Below are 17,484 nucleotides of genomic sequence, written 5' to 3'. Positions count from 1 at the left end.
AAGCCCATCGGCATTGTCATGTTGAGACGCTTGCCGAGCCGCAATGCTCACAGCCGGACAAAGGAACCTGCGCCGTTCTGTGTTCCTCATTTTCGCCAATCACCGCGTACAAGGTCAACCTGTCTCAATAGCTCCTGTGTCTCAACCTTGAACGTTTCCCCGACGTCCACAGGTGTAACATGACAGGGTCAAAGGGAGCCTTAAGGCGGAAAGTCCCACACGTCGCGTTCGAAGCTAGCGCTACAGGTGAGCTTGGCACCATCCGCCATAGCCCATTCACCGCTTGGCTCCGGTCGTAAGCCTCCTAATGGCGGGAGTGGCTGCTAAGCCAAGAATGTCCTGGCGGCTGCTGTTTCAAGTCAACGAAGTGCATTGTGTCCGTGACGCGTGTAAAGACGTGAAGTAATAAGGCTCAGCACCCAAGAACTTGGAAATCGAGGCTGGCATTCCCTATCACTGCGCTCGCAATTCTCTCCGAACCAGTCCGGGAAATCCCTCGTTCTCCATCTTTTTGCACTTGCTTATATTGGTTTTAATCGACTTGTGAATACGGCTGGTCTGCTATTTACAGTTACTCACTCCCGCTGGTCGTCTTCATTCCACACCCTTTTTTCTCAACCCTTTCCGTTGTTCCTTCCCGCGCATGAATCCTTGAAAACACTCCTTCCGTCTTTTCCGCTTTTCGCCTACAGGGCTCTTCACCATGCCTTCCCTCGATGTTAGCGAGCTTAACATCGTCATCGCCGTCCTAGGTACGTTCGACAGGCTAATCTCGATAGGCAGACACTGACGTTCGAGGGCAGGCGCTTTCATCATTCTATACGGCTTCATCTCAGTCAAGATCAAGCAAGTGTGGTATCTTGGTGAAGCTTGTAAGTACACAACCGACCGACGCAGCGCCGTCAATTCTTGAAAGCATTGAACTCATTCTTTACAGTGCCTGCCGTTCTTATCGGTGTTATCCTAGGACCGATAGCTGCCAGATTCCTAGATGCGGAGAAATGGGGTTCTGCTGCCCAAGGGCAGCAAGAAGCCATCACACTGGTGAGCGCGAAATCACAAAACTCCAATATTGAACCCTGCTGACCATCATATAGGGTATGTGCCGAATCGTCATCGGTGTGCAGCTGGTCATCGCTGGATTCCAACTCCCTGCCAAGTACCAACAAGCCCGGTGGAAGGAGATGGCGATCTGCCTTCTCCCTGTGATGACAATCATGTGGATCTGCACTAGCTTGTGCATTCTCGTCACAGTTCCCAAGCTTACATTCTTGGCTGCGCTTGTTATCGGATCTTGCGTTACTTGCACTGATCCTATCTTGTCGCAAGCAGTAGCCAAGGGTCCCTTTGCTGACAAGTTTGTTCCTCGCGCGCTGCGAGAGATCATCTCGTCGGAGGCTGGTGCCAACGATGGTTTCGGTTTCCCTTTCCTGCTGTAAGTCCAACAACCTCCGACACAAGAAGCTTCGCTGACGAGTCGGACAGTTTGGCTACATACCTCATTCGCCATGCCGAACTCGATGGTGTCGAGTTTAAGACCGGCATAGAAGGTGCCAAGGAAATCGCTCATCGGGCAGTCAACATGCTCTCCAAGCGTAGCGAAGAGGGAGTTGGTCGTCTCGGTGGCGGTGTCCCGATGGCCATGGAACAGTGGATTGTTGAGGGATGGCTGTACATCATCGTCATGTCCGTTGCAATCGGTGTCATCCTCGGCGTCGCCAGTATGTTTGCCGTCAAGTTCGCCCTGCGCAAGAAGTGGATCGACTCCGAGAGTCTTCTGCTCTGGCCTATGGCTCTCGGCTTGTTCACCATTGGCGTTTGCGGTGCGCTCGGTACGGACGACCTCCTCGCTTGCTTCGTCGCCGGAAACGTCATGAACTGGAATGGAGTCTACCTCGAGGAAACCGAGAAGCGTCATGACGAGGTCAACAGCTGTTTCGATGTCATCCTCAACTTCGGTGGTTTCATGTACATCGGAACCATCATCCCATGGGCCGAGTTCCAGATGCCAGATGTCACCGGTATCACCATTGGAAGGCTCATGATTCTTGGCTTCCTCATCCTCGCTTTCCGTCGTATTCCAGCCATCTTCCTGATGTACAAGGTCATGCCCAACGTCGTCAAGGACTGGAAGGAGGCGCTGTTCATGGGTTATTTCGGACCCATTGGTAAGTCGCCTCGACCCTTTCTGATAGTAACATGAACTGACACTTGTCAGGCATCGGAGCCGTCTTCTACGTCGAGCACACTCGTCACCTTTTCCCCAAGCCAGGCGAGGCTGAGACTGAAGAGGAAGAGAACCTTGTCGCAGCCATGATTCCAGTCGTCTACTTCCTCGTCATCTTCTCCATCGTCGTTCACGGCCTTTCCATCCCCGCCCTCGATGCTTTTTACCGTTACAAGAAGATCCCAGCGATCGAAGAGTCTGAGCCCGCGGAGATTCGCGTACGATCTATCCACGAGGCCCTTCCTAAGAACACCAGGATGGACTCTAAGCGCGGCTCGGTCTACCAGCACAACCGCTTCTCTCGCCCAGTTTCCATGGGTCCAGGCCCGGAGCTGTACAGGTGGAACAACCAAGTCAGGGATAGCGAAGCCACGTTCAGGTCAAACTCCCAGGTTCAAGCTGTGGATTACGCAGAGAAACTGCAAAGTATCCGGTTCCAGGAAGACTATGCTCATGAGAAAGCAAACTTGGGCCGGTAGATTGGTGTGAGCTGGGACATTTGACATGTCGCACTTCCGAGTGGCCAACCCTATCACTGGTGGAAGGCCTGTCAAGGGGCAATTAGAGAATCCGGTACGCGCCAAGGGTCAAGCAGAGGATGCGCGCAGAAGGAAGGAGAGTCGTTAGAATGGTGTATTGGATGGATCGCTCATTTTAGGATTGGAACACAATCAGGGTTGCTCCCTATCGTTTACCATGCTTTTTGTCACTCGTTTAGACCTGTACAACATAGACTGACGTTGAATTACGCGTATTTGTCCGCACGCCAGTCCCAGAACTACGCTTAATGCCCACCCTCACCACCAGCTCTCAAGTGCAAACTTCAAAGTCGTCACCACAATCCGCACGATAACATCAACGCAAGAATCCGACGAGACCCCAAGCTTCAAGACCCAGTTCCCCAGACCCAGATGTCAGGCCCATTCCCCTGTCGTTCACTGCCCAATGCGAGACAAGCCAAGAACGCCGCGGTGGAATCGCCAAGCCGTCATTGCCGTGTTACCCGTGCCGGTTTTCCGCTGTCCCTGTCACTTTCCTCCCCTTAACGCCCTCGCTCCCCGGAAAGGTTATCCATACAGTTTGAGTGTCAGGACTTCATTCTCAAACGTCTTGGGAGATTCAGTCTTTGTTCCCGATGAAAGAGGAGGTAATAATATGGAGATTATGTGTAGGTGCTAAATTGGGTATGGCGTGCGCTGCGCTCCGTTCGGTCCGACTCCAGGTTTCCGCTCCGCGACGAGTGTACGGAGGTGGTGGGTGTGAAGGGGGGGTTAGGGAAGGCTGTCGGAGTGAATTGGGGATGATTTGGAAGATGGTAGGCCGATGGGACACCTTGTCTCGCCATTTTCATCTCTTTCCCATGTCCGGAACCTCGAGCTGCAGGGCTCGCTGATGCTGTGCTTTTCCAGCCAATGGCGACGAATGGCGATCTTTACCGCAATGGTCGGTGTCGCTTTATCATCACTGGGTTTGTCAGCTCTATCACCAACTATCGGATGGAAAAGTCCTCTGTGCTAGAGCATGCGAATATAAGGTATGGCGACATATTTCTAGATTCAGTTCTGTCAGCTGTCGTCATGTCGGGGAGATTGTCTCCATTGCAATTGGCATGTTGCATTGGTAATGTCAGGCATTCGATGTGTATCGGCTATAGCACTATGACCATCGTACTGAGAGTTTATGGGCGATACGAGATTGATCGTGAAGTCGGCTTCGGCTATATGTGAGAGGTATACAGCACATTGATGTAGTCCGCAGAAACTCCAACAAAGCCATTCAGTTTCACTCAAAATGTCACCAATCCGCGTTGCTCTTGTTGGTTTATCGTCGTCTGCAAAGGTTACCTGGGCCGCAGACGCTCATCTCCCCTATCTCCTCTCTCCTCGTGGCAAGAAGCACTACCAGCTTGTCGCTCTCCTCAACTCCTCTACTCAAGCCGCAGAAGCAGCAAAGAAGACATTCGCACTTCCCGAAGACGTAAAAGCATATGGCGACCCAAGCACCATCGCGGAAGACCCAGATATCGATCTCCTCGTCGTCTGCACCCGCGTCGATGTACATTCCTCCGTCGCCGAACCGAGCCGCAAAGCAGGGAAAGCAGTGTACATTGAATGGCCGGTGACGCAAGACCTTGCCAGCACAGTACACCTTGCAGAACTTATACATGAACCGCGGAACAGTATCATCGGCCTCCAAGGACGGGTCGCCCCAATCACCCTTCGGCTCAAAGACTTGCTAGCCGCAAATACCATAGGGAAAGTACTTAGCAGCCAAGTCCGCGCTTTCGGCAACTTGGTACAGCGAAACGCTCTCCCTGAGTCTCTGGAGTATTTTGCGGATAGAAAGGTGGGAGGACATCCGATCAATATCCATTATGGCCACATGATCGACTACGTGCACGAGGTACTCGGCGGATGGGAAGAATCTCATACAGAAATGCAAATTCAGCGACCGAATCTGAAGCTCCTAGGAGCTGACGGGAGTATCAACAGGGCCGTAAAGACTGATGTACCCGATCTGATATCTGCACACGGTACCCTCAATACTGAGAAAGGCGTCACAGTACTCGGAGCCACACTTGCAGCTTCTTTCCGCCTTGGCCAGTCGTTTAAAGGCGAGCCCGGGTTCGTGTGGTACATCGCTGGCGAGACGGGAGAGTTGCGTGTTACTGCGCCAGGTCCTTATCTCATGTCTGGTGACTCTTATGATGGCCCTATCTCGATTCAGCACCACGATTACGCGACTGATGAGGTGCGCGATTTGGGCTGGGACTGGCCAGAGTGGCAGAAAGAGTTGGGTCTTCGCGCGAGGAGCGTGGCGGAGGTATATGAAAGGTACGCGGAGTGGATTGAAGGCGGGATGGAGACGGTGGTCGAAGGGAGAGAGTGGCCGAACGTAATGGATGGGATTGAGTTGATGAAGGAGTTCGATGATATTTACAAAGAGTTTGATGGGGTGTGAGGCGAGTTAATTCATCAGGTCATATGTCGGGATCCAGACATGGTCTTAGTCAATTACAGTGTGTTAAAATATTGCGCAACTGGATGTCATCAGAAGTGCTGAGTGACCTTTTGATGTGTGATAATGCACTGAGCGATCTGGCACGCACAAATAACGACGACTGGTCGACTGACAGTTGTGTATCATGAAATTCACGTATGATCATAAATTCCAGACGGCATCAAGCGATTATATGCCCTGTTCTCCTTTGGCAACCACCACCTCATTTCAAGTTGTGTCGCTATCTATTGTATGTCGTGCCAGCTGGCAGCTCTACCGGTGCCCTATCGGCCGGCACTTCCGATACAGGACTGACCGCATATCCGTATTTCTCAGTTGCCGGTCCCTGCGTATACGCCTGATTCGAGTCCATTTCGCTAGGAGAGCCGGCTGGGTACGTAGGCGCGGTGTGCGCATTTGCCGGCTCGTATGGATTCCGCTTGCCATTCTTCTTTCTGCGCCAGAAGAGAAATCCAGCCAGACCGAGTAGAGCGAGTCCACCGACTATCCCACCGACCAGGCCGCCTATCGCGCCGCCTGAGAGACCCGACGCTTTGTCCTTTGTCGCGATTGGTGAAGGGGGCGAGGCAGCTGTTGCTTGTGCTCCTCCAGACGGCGAGGTGGTAGCAATGGGTTGTCCGGGTGCGCTCGGAGTTGCTGACGATGCAGCTGCGGTGGTTGGCGCAAGTGCTTGTAGAGCAGACAAGCTGATCGCGTACGTAGGGGCGGAAGGTCGAGCCGCTATGAGAGATTGCGCTGTTTCGTTTACGGCGGTCGCATTGAGGGAAATGAGGGGGTTGTCTAGTTTACTCCAGCAGATGTTCGTCTGGTCTGCTGTTTCCGTGCACGTCTCGCTAGGTCTTGTCAGCTACATGCGCAACGTTTGGTATTGCGGCGTTGAGAGATCTGCTCACCTTGACTTCAAGCAGCAAAAGGTATTGATGCCAGTCGAGCAAGCTTGCTGACTGCCCGAGGGCGTTCTCTTGTCTCCTCCATCGCAGTCTGAACTAGGTCCCCAACACACAGCATCTGTACTCCCTGGTATGCAGCAATAATACTTCTCCGTGCGATCATCGAAGGCGCAGACCGATGGCGCGTCACATCCGAATGAAGATTTAGGACATGCCTTCAAGTCGCCAATTCCTACGTTGCCTGCGAAGAAAAACTCGGTGAATGCGCCACGCACTGGCAGCGTGGTTGCGAGGAGCAGACAGACTGTCGACAACATCTCCCCGCGTGTTGGATGGAGCGCGTGTTGAGTATGGGAATGATTTGTGGAGTGCGACCGTAGGCGTGGAAGTGATCGTCTACAGCATTATGAGAGAACGGTGAGCCTTTCGGCGAATTTCCTTCGCTGTGGAGATGTTAGGCCACCCATCATTCCATAGCCACGACATGCCGTGCCCAAGAAGCCGGGGGCTTGCGTCCAGACACGAATCACGTTGTGTTGGTGCCTTGGGTCGGCGACGTGAGAGGCAGTGTCGGCGTTATAGCCATAGCGCGACCTCGCTGCTTATCGTTACTGCATGTGGTCCATGGCTAGCTTTGAAGGCCCGGATCGCAAAGTTCTACACGTAGGAGGAGAGACAAGGCGCATGCTTGGAGGTCGATGATCGAAAAAATGTGCCAGTAACTGATTGGCAAAGAAGCTCACGTCGAGGGTGTGTAGCTCGTGGAAGCCGGCGGTTGCGACGAAAAGGCGTCGAAAGTACGGCGCGTGCGTGCCGCGTGGTAATATCGGCATCTTCCGAGTCATCCCACATGAGTCGCGAGCGCGCATCCCCTCATCTCGAGGTCTCTTCCCCACGTACAAATACAAAATCTCGCCGCCAGCCACATCTTCAAGTTTTGAACAGCATGGAAGTAGAAACTCTGGCTTACACATCAAAAGAGACTTGTGGACTCGCTGCTTGGAGTGAGAGTCTTGGGCTGCCTTGGGTACCTAGGTAGCCTCGTCTATTGACACCAAACATGGTGTCAATCCTGGGCCCTCGCATGGTGCATACCAAGTAACAGATAATCAAGGGAGTAGGAGTGCAACAGAGTGCCTTGATTATAGAGTACAACTGGCCTGCTTGTCGGCTGGAACAGGTACTTCAGGGGGGTGCCACAGTGCCGATACGTCACTCATGGCATTTCACAATTTCAACATTCGCATAATGTCAACTTTGAGCCTGTAACGCAAATAGAGTGCGTAGGAAAGAGAATGCCGTGCTACCTAGATATCGAGCCACCATTTGTGGGATGTCTCACGAGGCAGACTCCCGAAGTCTTGTGCGTGAACAGGGGCCGCCTACCCGTACGATGATCTCGCCGTTTGTGCCAGCACTGTACTCCTACCTAGGTATCATGAAGTATCAAGAGGCGACCATGCAAATACGACAAGGGGTTTTCTTCTAGCAGCATAGCCTGCGTAGGGTAGTCGCTACCAGAATGTACTACAGTCCTACGTAAGTTGAGGAAATGAAGGGCAATATCCGACTAGGCGGACCTCCGCGGAGCTGTTGGCTGAGGTCACGGGAACGAGAATCGCCTGGGTATCTCGATCGTCACACTGTACGAAGAAGCCAGTATACTGACTCCTTCTATAGATAGCCTTATAATATTAATTCCACGTTAAGCCCTTCTCATGAGGGCGTAATGACTATTTCAACTCTGAACAATATGTTGCCCATGCGTATGACTCCGAGATGGTGTGGTCATTGGAGTGGAGAATCGAAAGCCTTGATGGCGAACCGCGCAAGGCACCAAAAGCGAAGATTGACAGAACATTGGTAGCTAGTGGCGTTAATTTCGAACAATGAGGCCAGTGTTAAAGTGGTCGAATGCTGAGCAGGTTGCTTCTGGAATTATCCTCCACACTGCAGTACTTCCAGACTGATACAAAATCGAGATAAGCGCCAGTATGCCAACGTCCTGCTTCGCGCCACTGTCGCTTCAAAGAGAATAGTAAAGTCGTCTGAGAACATCGCTAGACTCCTCCAAGGTATGACTGATGCAAAACCCGCGCCTGTTTGGGAGAATTCTCAGATATGTTGGTCGGGTCAGACTCTGCTTTGCATATGACGGTCAAATTTTCTCTTGTTTGTGGATGTTTGGCCACGCCGCAGGAGAGGGTGGAGGGGCTAAGAATGCAGTGTTGATGAGTACATAACACATCCAATTCGGAGGTCTATGCCGCGGAACGACGCGATAGTGATCCTGCCTGGCTTCTCGCGCCCGTTTTCGAACAGACCGGTGTGGTATTCGATACATACCAGAAAGCCGATTTAGAGGATAGAACCGATTGTGTTACCATACGGCATAGGCCCCACTGGGTATCGGATCATAATCTCGGCATTAGAGTGAGGGTTCTTCTAAACGAGCGCAGTCGCCGCGAGGGCGAGATACACGCTATTGCCATGGCCTAGGCACAGGCTGACACTGGCAACTATGGCTGAGGATTGAAATACCCAGTCAGTGTCGTAGACCGAGGGGCCGGATGCATAGCCGATTCTGCTGATTGGTTGGCAGGCTTCGAAGAGCGCTGAGTGCATGGATGTGGCTCGAAGACGGAGTGGCTCACCGACATCACGTTATTGATGTAGGATGGCGGGAAGTTCGATCTCTTGAACGATTTCGATGCCAAAACGCGCTAGCACGCCGACACGTGCTCGCTCCAGAGGATCGAAGATCCTGACGCGGCAAATGATTGGCGGGACGGCAATAGCGCCGAAGTGGCGCCACGAGACCTCGATACGAAATTCCCCTTCGAGCCTTCCTCCACCCGTCAGATACGAATTACTCACGCTTCTTTCTGTGGCACTTTTCTGATACGCGTTTTTCACGGAGTCATGCAGCGGTCTATATAGACCGGAGCCTTGCAGTTGATTTTGCAGTAACAACGCGGCTGACGTCACAGTCTCAGAGGAATGGACCAAGGAGCTTCACGAAGTCCACCACCACTGCGTTCACTCCTACCTGCACCTGCCGGTGGAGTTCGCAGAGAATCTGTGGAGAGACAAAAGGCTACACGTGTCAACGCTTGTGAGGCTTGCCGAGTTCGTAAGTCAAGAGCAAGTACATACATGCTGCGCCTTTGGTGCTTTTGCTAACCTACAAACAGTGCGACGGATCAAAGCCTAAATGTACTGCATGCGTGACGCGAGAGACTGAGTGCCGTCACGGCGAGACGGAATCACGGCAGTTTAAGCGCAGATACCAGCAGCTCAAAGAGAAGCGTACTGCCCAGGAAGAACTATTCGACATGTTACAAAACCTACCGGAGAGGGATGCAGCCGGCATCTTTCGCCGCATTCGAGCCGGCGCAAATGCGGAGGCCCTGGTAAAGCATATTCAAGAAGGGAACATGGTTGCTGAGGCTTCTGATGTTCCACAAGCGTCGACGCGCTTTCACTTTCCGTTCCTGGATGAGATACCACCAAGCCTTCGTGACAGCGCTTACTTTCGATCACGGGTTTATGAAGTAATCGATGCATCTGACAGGGACCTGGGTACCTCAGAGGCGCATCTTGCTCCGCAAGAGAGCAGTTACTGGAGACCTTTTTCCTCGGCCAAGTTGGTTGACCCTCTACTTGAGGATGCACAACCGTCGCACTGGACTAGTGTTAGCTCCAACGATCGATTGCTGCGCAACATTCTTGAAAGTTACTTTGTCAATCAGTATCCAAGACAGTTCTTCTTTGTCAAGAATTATCTACTAGAAGACATGGTATCGAGAAGAGCTGAGTTCTGCTCTCCTCTACTCGTCAACGCACTTTTGGCCAAATCTTGTGTGAGTAAGTGTACATCTGTATCATGGATGGGGGTTCACTAACGTGCCATAGGTTAGTTCTCGACTGTTTGCCAACCAGACCAAGTTTTGGAATCCAGATAGCCTGCCATATCGATTCTTGGCTGAAGCAAAACGACTATGGGAACTAGAAGAGGGGCAGCCAAAGCTTACAACGATTCAAGCTGGCTGCCTCATCAACGCCACGATGAATGACTTTGGTCATGATAGGGTCGGGTTCTCTTATATGTTCAAAGCGCTCAGCATGGCACATCGAATGAGTCTTTTCACGCCTAGGTCATACGACAATAAAGTTGAACACGCGAAATCGTTCACTGGCTGGGCCATTTCCGCATGGCTATCGTAAGTACACTTGTTCAATATCATTCCTCAGCTAACTTCTGTCAGATTGCAGAGCTACTACTACTTCAAGCCACCGTGCCTCTTGGATATTCCGGCAGATCCGCTTCCTGACGCCGATGGCAGATCGGAGTGGTACGGCCAGATGTCATTGCGTTATCCACCGGACGAGCAGACCTACTCACCCGAATTCGCCCATAGCATGAAAGCACTGTGCGAGTTGCGGGTCATCCAAAATGAGATCGGCGTCATGTGCTTTAGTCGCTCCAAAGAGTCTAGGAAGATGCCTTGGGGTGCAGCTCTGCATATTCAGGCAAAGTTGGAAGCCTGGTATGGAGGTTTGCCTGCTCAACTGCAGCCTCGCTGTATCGTATACCCCGCTCATCTGATGCTACAGTAAGTGGTCATGCCAGATGGCCATGATATAAAAGCTAAGAGGTTTGCAGTTGCGAGTACTATGCGGCTCTTGTAACTTTGTTCCGGTCGCAGATCTCGTCTGGGGATGATGGGGACCAGCTGTTGACGCAGCATCAACGCAACGCAGCTGAGCGAATCGTTACCCAGGCAAGCGTTCAACTCGAGAGTATCTTGCGCTTATACTACCTCCGCCATAGTTTCGAGGCGTACGACTCTACGCTTACCATCTTTCTGGCCCAGCTCGCCAACCTAACTCTGGAGCCTCTTGAACAGCTCGAACAAGACCCAGGCAACGCTCCCCAGGAAGTCAGCGAATCCCTTCTCTCGACACTCGTCTTATGCTTTAATGGCCTATACGAGCAATCGAAAAGCGCCTTCATCGCCGGTGTCATGCTCATGGTCATGAAGAAAAGATTGAGTGCCGACGTTCGCAACGCTGTCGGGCGCTATGTCACGATCGAAGAGACGGATAGTGATAATGATTCAATGGACGAAACGGACCTAGAGTTTTCACATCCAATTCGTTCGGAGCTCATACTGCCGGGTACAAACCTCAGCGACGATCCAAAGTCGTGGAGGTTGAAGAATTTGGTGGATGATCCTAGGAGGTATTCGGGGTAGCAACAGAATGGGATGCGATTAACGCGAATAATATTGATATGCAGATATGACAGACGAATGAGGAATGAAGCAGGCACTTGATGCGTTGTTCGACCATATGACGACATTGATCCCAGCGAAGCTCGACCTGAAGGCTGACCTCGGGAGTGTGTCAGCCCTTTGACCACGCGATGTCTGTCTGAGGGTTCTTCGGAGTCGCACTTCAGGTAGAGTGCGCGACCAATGTTGTTAGCAGCAAAAGGAAATGCCAGCCACATGGCCAGATCGAAAGGATCGATGACCCTTTCATTTCTCATGCCAGTGCTGCCAGCCGTATCTTCATAGTATATCGATATTGTGGCGCTGCGCTGACTAGAGGTTCAACCTCTCGTTCATCATCTACGGTATGATCTCTGGATGTTAAAGCGCCGTCGCGTCGCAGATGATGCATGCGTCGCCGAAAGAAGGTAAGGGGAGAGGCTGACCCGGTAAGTCTTCGCCTCAACTTCAAGTTTGACGATTCGAAGAACGCGAGTCGTGTTGTGTAATGCCTGCAAATGCCTCTCTTCGCAAGATTTGTTGGAATCCTTCACTGTGTAGGACGCGATGCAGCAGCCCTGGAGGCGTTCCAGAAGCGGGACAGAGAAGGCTGCCAAGCCACTAACTAGTCAAGCGGGCCGCTGACGTGGTGAGACGCTCACGAGAAAACGACAGCTCTTCGACACAGCGATAGCCATACTTGGTGGACGAATTGTAAGTTGCCACCATGGCAAAAAAACGGAGATCAGATGGAAGCGATGGAACTTCATCCTCGCTCGTGCAGATGTCACAACGAACGGTCCACCACCTCGTTGGATCCACCCGAGAAAGGTCGCTTGGGGTATTCCGATCCTGTAGAGTGAGCATCTTGCGAGTAGTTACAAGAGCTCTCCAGCTGATCTCTTCGTATAGATACCATGATGTGACCGAACAGCAACAACCACACGTTCCCGCAAAGCGCGCCCGCCCTACGGAGCAAGAAGTCTCCGTAAGGAAGAAGCGATTCTTCGACGATATACGACCTCTCCCAACCTCCCCGAACCAACACAAGTCCAAGAACAACTCCCGAAAAGCATCCTCCAGCAATTCGAAGTCGCGGTCGGCGTCCACCACCAAGCAGCGAGTGCACGTGGACCTTACCGAGGATGTAGACATGGAAAGCGTTGATGGACGTGTACCAGAAAGCGTTGATGGCGGTGTTCCAGAAAGCGTTGATGGTGGTGTTACATTGAGCAATGTAAGCGTTAATGGAGGCGTTTCAATCCCTCCCTCTGAAGCCGCTATGGACATCTCGTCTCCTGTATCTTCGCGTGCGGCAATGCAATTCAGAGCCGAGCATACTGAACTTCCGGAAACACCACTACAATCGAGACAAGACAAGGGCAAAGGCAAGGCTACTGAGATGGCGCCACCTCCACGACTGCCCACGCCGGAATCCGAGGAAACACATTCCCCGCCTCATCAACCTACGGAAAGTGAAGTCGGAAGGATTGTCTACGCTTACCTTCGCGAACTTGGGCTGGATCTAATGCCCCGCAAAAGAGTTTGGCGAAAGCCTTCGATGCTCTAAGGAAAGAAATGGATGAGCCTCTAGACCTCAAGAAGTGGTGCTTGCCGGCAAGATTCGACAAAGAAGGGACAGAAGTTCCGTTCAGTGGCAAGCCATTCTTCCAAGTCCCCTTGAATATTGTCAATGAGCTTTCGGATGCGATTGCACAGGGAAATTTCCTGGATGGAGAGTGGGCGCCTTTATGGGACGCCTTCGAGGAATTCTATCCCGACAAGCTGCCCGGTGCCAGGATGAGGGCAGAAAGGGAGGCTGCAAGTCAGAGTGCTTCTCAGCAGGTGCCACCACCAACGCAACCGAGGGTAATGAGGGATACTGCCGATAATGGAGCGGGGCCTTATCAAGGACCTTCCCAGCAACCAACACCGCCGACGCGGCCAAAGACAAAGAGGCGTGCAAGAACTGCTCGACAGTCTCCCGAGCCGGAAGAACTTCCATACGGCCCTTGGCTCACCCGCTGGGCTATGAGTTTGGGCCCAGAAGACTTCACGTTCCCTGGAGATTGCCCATGGGCATATAAGAAAGTCGTTAATCTGACCCACAAGGAACGGGTGGACATTGCGATGAAGTACCACAGCAAAGAGCTGACCGACATTATCGGGAGAATGCAGTTCAACTGGTGCAAAGCAGCGCTTAGATATCATGGCTTGATTCGCTAGGGGACGTATCTGCGCCAGAGCACCTGGATGTATGTCAACATGCGAACTGCATGTACGCAAAACTTGCTGGAAGCCTGGCCACCATCCTGGCAGTCCCCGAAGGCCGACTCCTTCGCTGAACAGCTTCTCCGATGAGTCTGTGCTGGGTCGAGGTCGAACTAGTGGTTGTTGCAACGAGGCGGAGCTAGCGGTCAGGACCGTGCAGCGCCTGATTGTGGACTGAGGCCTAGTAGAGGCAGGCATGGTTGGAACAGTTCTCGATGTGAAGCCGACGGAGGCATTCTTGGCAGAGTTGCTGCGCGGATGAGCGGCAGCACGAAAGAGGCGGCGAGAGCTGGATGTTGCTGTCGGAGAGGCATGACTGTGCCCAGCAGGCGATAACGAATTTCATTGATTGATAATTTCCTGCTTTGGGATAGTGTTGTTCGTGTCTCGCTATCATTTACTAACTTGATAGATAGGCCGGCATCTTCTACTACGTGTTCGAACTTGTCGGCGAAGTCTCCGGATTTCTTGTGTTGACTGCTTGTGTTGACTGAGTCCTCTGGAGAAGCGCCGCGCTACGCCATCAGCGAGCAGCTTCTGTAGTACTGAGCCCGTCTCCTATATCGTCGACCAAGCATTGTCTATCGGCATCATAATACCGCTGATCGTCCTTGCAGCATCAGACGCAAGGAATGCAATGCCCTGTGCGATATCGTTCGGGCCCACTGATCCGTATGGAAGATCGTCTCTTTTGAGACCTTGGCATAACATCTGCACGGGGCTGCGAGCTTGTCAGCAATGACAGGGTGCCAAGGGCTGTAAACCCTTACTTGTACGTTTCCATTGCAGCCTGATCGACGTCCTCTTTCACCACCGACGAGCGGATGTTGGTCGGCACGGCTGAAACTCTTGTTAGAACAACATCTTCTAAGTTCCAGGACTAGACGCGATACGCACCACCTGGGAGTACGGCATTACACCTGATACCATCTTTGCGAAAGCGCCACGCGACGTTCTTGGTCGCACCGACAAGCCCATGCTTACTGGCTGTGTATGCGATGCCTGCCACTGCACCGGAAAGACTTGCATAACTACCAACATTGATAATGGCACCGCTTTTCTGGTCTTTCATACTGGGCAACACAGCCGCCATCATTCTGACCGGTACTGTGAGGTTGATGGTCAGGACGCGCTCCCATTCCGAGTCCTTGACTGTATCGGCGCTGCCAAAACCGTCCATGATGCCTGCAACGTTAGCCAGCACGTCGATCTTCGGTCCGTACTTTGCGATGCAAGCAGCTACGGCCTTTTCTGCTGTGCCGGATCTGCAAAGATCGGTTTTATGGAAGGTGAAAGACGCTTTCTGGGTGACATCAAGGTCTTGGTCGAACTGCGACATATCGATGCCAAAGACTTGGGCTTTCTGTGATAGGAAAAGGAGGGTCGTCGCGAGGCCAATGCCGCTGCTACAACCCGTGATGATGACAGTTTTGTTGTCGAAAGATGTCATGGCGACGAATTATGATCTCCACCTGGAGGTAGGTACCATGTAAACCGCTCATGGCTACCCGTCTTTTATACATCCCTAACACTTGTCTTTGTGGCCTTCGCGGATGCGTACAGACCGTATGAGTAGTTTGTCTTTATCCACATGTCCCGCAATCTAGATGCACACGATGTCGAATCGGGCTATTTGCGCGACCCAGGTGAACAATTGGCCAACCAGAAGCTTGACCATCCGCGAACGCTGAAAGCAGGTAACACCTCCAACCCTGAAGCGTGACCTATGGGGTCTTTCTGACCGGCGTGATTGTTGCGTTCTCCCAACGACGGTTAAGATACCGAATGGGTATTTGTACCTACCTAGGTAGGTATGCTTGAGGAAGAGGACGATGGCCCGTTAGTTCTCGGTAGGAGCCGCGAGCGCATCCAAGAGCTCCTCTGCATGCACATGATTCGAGAAGATAGAAATGACTCATGAAGCTCTTGAAGCCTGCGGTAAAAGCGAGTATGAATTATGCTATGTCGACCGTGGGTGTGTTGACTGCGCCGCTGGGATTGTGGCCAGAAGAAGGGCTAACGCCAAGCTTCCCGAGGTTGCCCAGATGGCTGCGCGTCTGCGCGCGCGAAACCGCGTCGCCTCTACATTTCATCCATCCTGCATTTTTTGTCAAAACTATGGGCAACCTAGATAACTATCAATTCACGTTTGAGTTCCCTGTGGGCCCATACATTGACGAAGGACAGCGTTTTCGGGATTGGACGTTGTATGACGTCTTCTCGGAAGGTCTGTACACACCTCCCAATGTCTGTATCGTACTGACAACCGAACCAAGACATGCCCGAAGAGGTCTTCAAGGCTCTAACAGATCTGCGCCGTTCCGTTGACACAGAAGTTTTCGACCTCGTAGTCTACGATAGGTTCAGGACCACGTTATCCTTCCTCAAAGTGGCGTGGGATCGCGGTAACACCTGGGACAAGCGGCACCTTAACGGGCCCATAAAGGATGATCCATTGGGAAGATACTTCCGCCGGATTTTCCTACCACGACTGCTCCACATGATGCAGAACTTGGCCGATGAAGCTGTCGGTTGCTTGGACATAGCAGTCGACTGGTATACGACCACGAAAACGGAGTTGTTACACAGGGACGAAAAGTTCTTCGGTTGTTCTGCTAATCAGGAGCTCGATAATTTCTTGCTTCGAACATTCTACGGCTAGAAAAAAAGAAAGACCCCCACACATGGCGAGGAATTCTATTGCAAGCTTATACTATTTGTCGGGGCCGCTGAAGCATGTAGAGATATCCGAGAATGGGCAAGAGACATGCTTGCTTGTCCTATTCATCATGAGTGGGAAGTCCTCGACGAGAACTACGACAGATGGGATGGGTTCGACAGAGACGGCTGCGTCCAGTCCGACTTCGTGGCAGCCTACAACATCTTTGAACGCCAGGCTTATGCCGAAATCAAAAGAAACGTGTATCACATCGTAGGACTCAGGTTGCCGAGAGAGCTTACAGACATGGTGTTTGACTATGCGCTTATAGTCGAGGACATACCCAAGGATCTCACGACGTATAATGACTTTGAACCTGATTTCGAAGTATGCGGAGGAGATCAGTATGTACAAATGTCTATTCGGCAAAACAGCTGCCCTCGCTATCGCTAAACACACTCATTGAATCACAAATTGGGCAACCCATATCAGACACCTGGTAGCAGGGAAAGAGTGGGACCCAGGAGAGCGAATCCAGTAGAGATAATCGGCGACGTCATTAGGAGACTTTTCGGCATTAAGTCGTAAAGTAAAGGGGTTATATCTCGACGCTGACTGATGCTTACTCTGGAACAAGATCTGCACTCCACCATATCGAATGACAGGCTGCGATGCCTCCTTACCGTCAATTGAGATGCTACACACCTCCAAGCTGCCCGGAGATGCCGAAGGCTCGCCAGCGCATGCTCCCGAATGAGATGTCCTGAACAAAAAGAGGAAGGCTGAATCTGACAAAACGTCATCGTCGTCCAAATTCTACTCAAAACGTAAGCTGCACCGAGATCTGGGTGGGGAATGGAGCAGCATGTCGCACAACAGCTGCCAGAGCTGGCCGATCACATGCTGGAGTATTTGTAAGTATTTTGTACTCGGCGAGCAGGAAAGGTAATTTTTCAAGATGACGTCCCTGACGCTAACAGACGGTGCCCTGCATAATCGGGCCTTTTCCATCGTAGCTACCCCGCATGTCGTCACATTGAGCAAGGTACTCTCCAGTGGAAAGCTATCGAACTTTTCATAAAAGGTTTAAAGACAACGACTCTACGCACCAACTCACCAAATCAAACACATCATACCTTC

General features: G+C 52.0%; 4 protein-coding genes across 4 annotated transcripts; 3 read left to right on the top strand and 1 right to left on the bottom strand.

The window, feature by feature from the left end:
• Nucleotides 1-703: 703 nt before the first annotated feature.
• J4E90_007667 (uncharacterized protein) lies at nt 704-2,706 on the top strand (the record flags this gene model as incomplete). Its single annotated transcript, XM_051437200.1, has 6 exons — nt 704-752; nt 804-872; nt 938-1,044; nt 1,098-1,435; nt 1,486-2,168; nt 2,219-2,706. 6 exons carry the CDS (start codon nt 704-706, stop codon nt 2,704-2,706), a joined length of 1,734 nt encoding a protein of 577 aa, XP_051288946.1.
• Nucleotides 2,707-4,018: 1,312 nt separating this feature from the next.
• J4E90_007666 (uncharacterized protein) lies at nt 4,019-5,188 on the top strand (the record flags this gene model as incomplete). Its single annotated transcript, XM_051437199.1, has 1 exon — nt 4,019-5,188. The coding sequence occupies one exon, from the start codon at nt 4,019-4,021 to the stop codon at nt 5,186-5,188; it is 1,170 nt and encodes a 389-aa protein (XP_051288945.1).
• A 5,087-nt stretch (nt 5,189-10,275) lies between these two features.
• On the top strand, nt 10,276-11,396 carry J4E90_007665 (uncharacterized protein; the record flags this gene model as incomplete). The annotated part of the gene is made up of 3 exons (XM_051437198.1): nt 10,276-10,361; nt 10,407-10,754; nt 10,805-11,396. 3 exons carry the CDS (start codon nt 10,276-10,278, stop codon nt 11,394-11,396), a joined length of 1,026 nt encoding a protein of 341 aa, XP_051288944.1.
• A 3,055-nt stretch (nt 11,397-14,451) lies between these two features.
• On the bottom strand, nt 14,452-15,135 carry J4E90_007664 (uncharacterized protein; the record flags this gene model as incomplete). The annotated part of the gene is made up of 2 exons (XM_051437197.1): nt 14,452-14,525; nt 14,583-15,135. 2 exons carry the CDS (start codon nt 15,133-15,135, stop codon nt 14,452-14,454), a joined length of 627 nt encoding a protein of 208 aa, XP_051288943.1.
• Between the last annotated feature and the right edge of the window lie 2,349 nt (nt 15,136-17,484).

This window comes from Alternaria incomplexa (genome assembly GCF_024043165.1).
Source record: "Alternaria incomplexa strain BMP 0042 chromosome Unknown scaffold_11, whole genome shotgun sequence".
In the NCBI taxonomy this organism is placed as follows: Eukaryota; Fungi; Ascomycota; class Dothideomycetes; order Pleosporales; family Pleosporaceae; genus Alternaria; species Alternaria incomplexa.
Note: the sequence above shows the minus strand (reverse complement) of the source record. Positions and strands in the feature narration are given on the sequence as shown.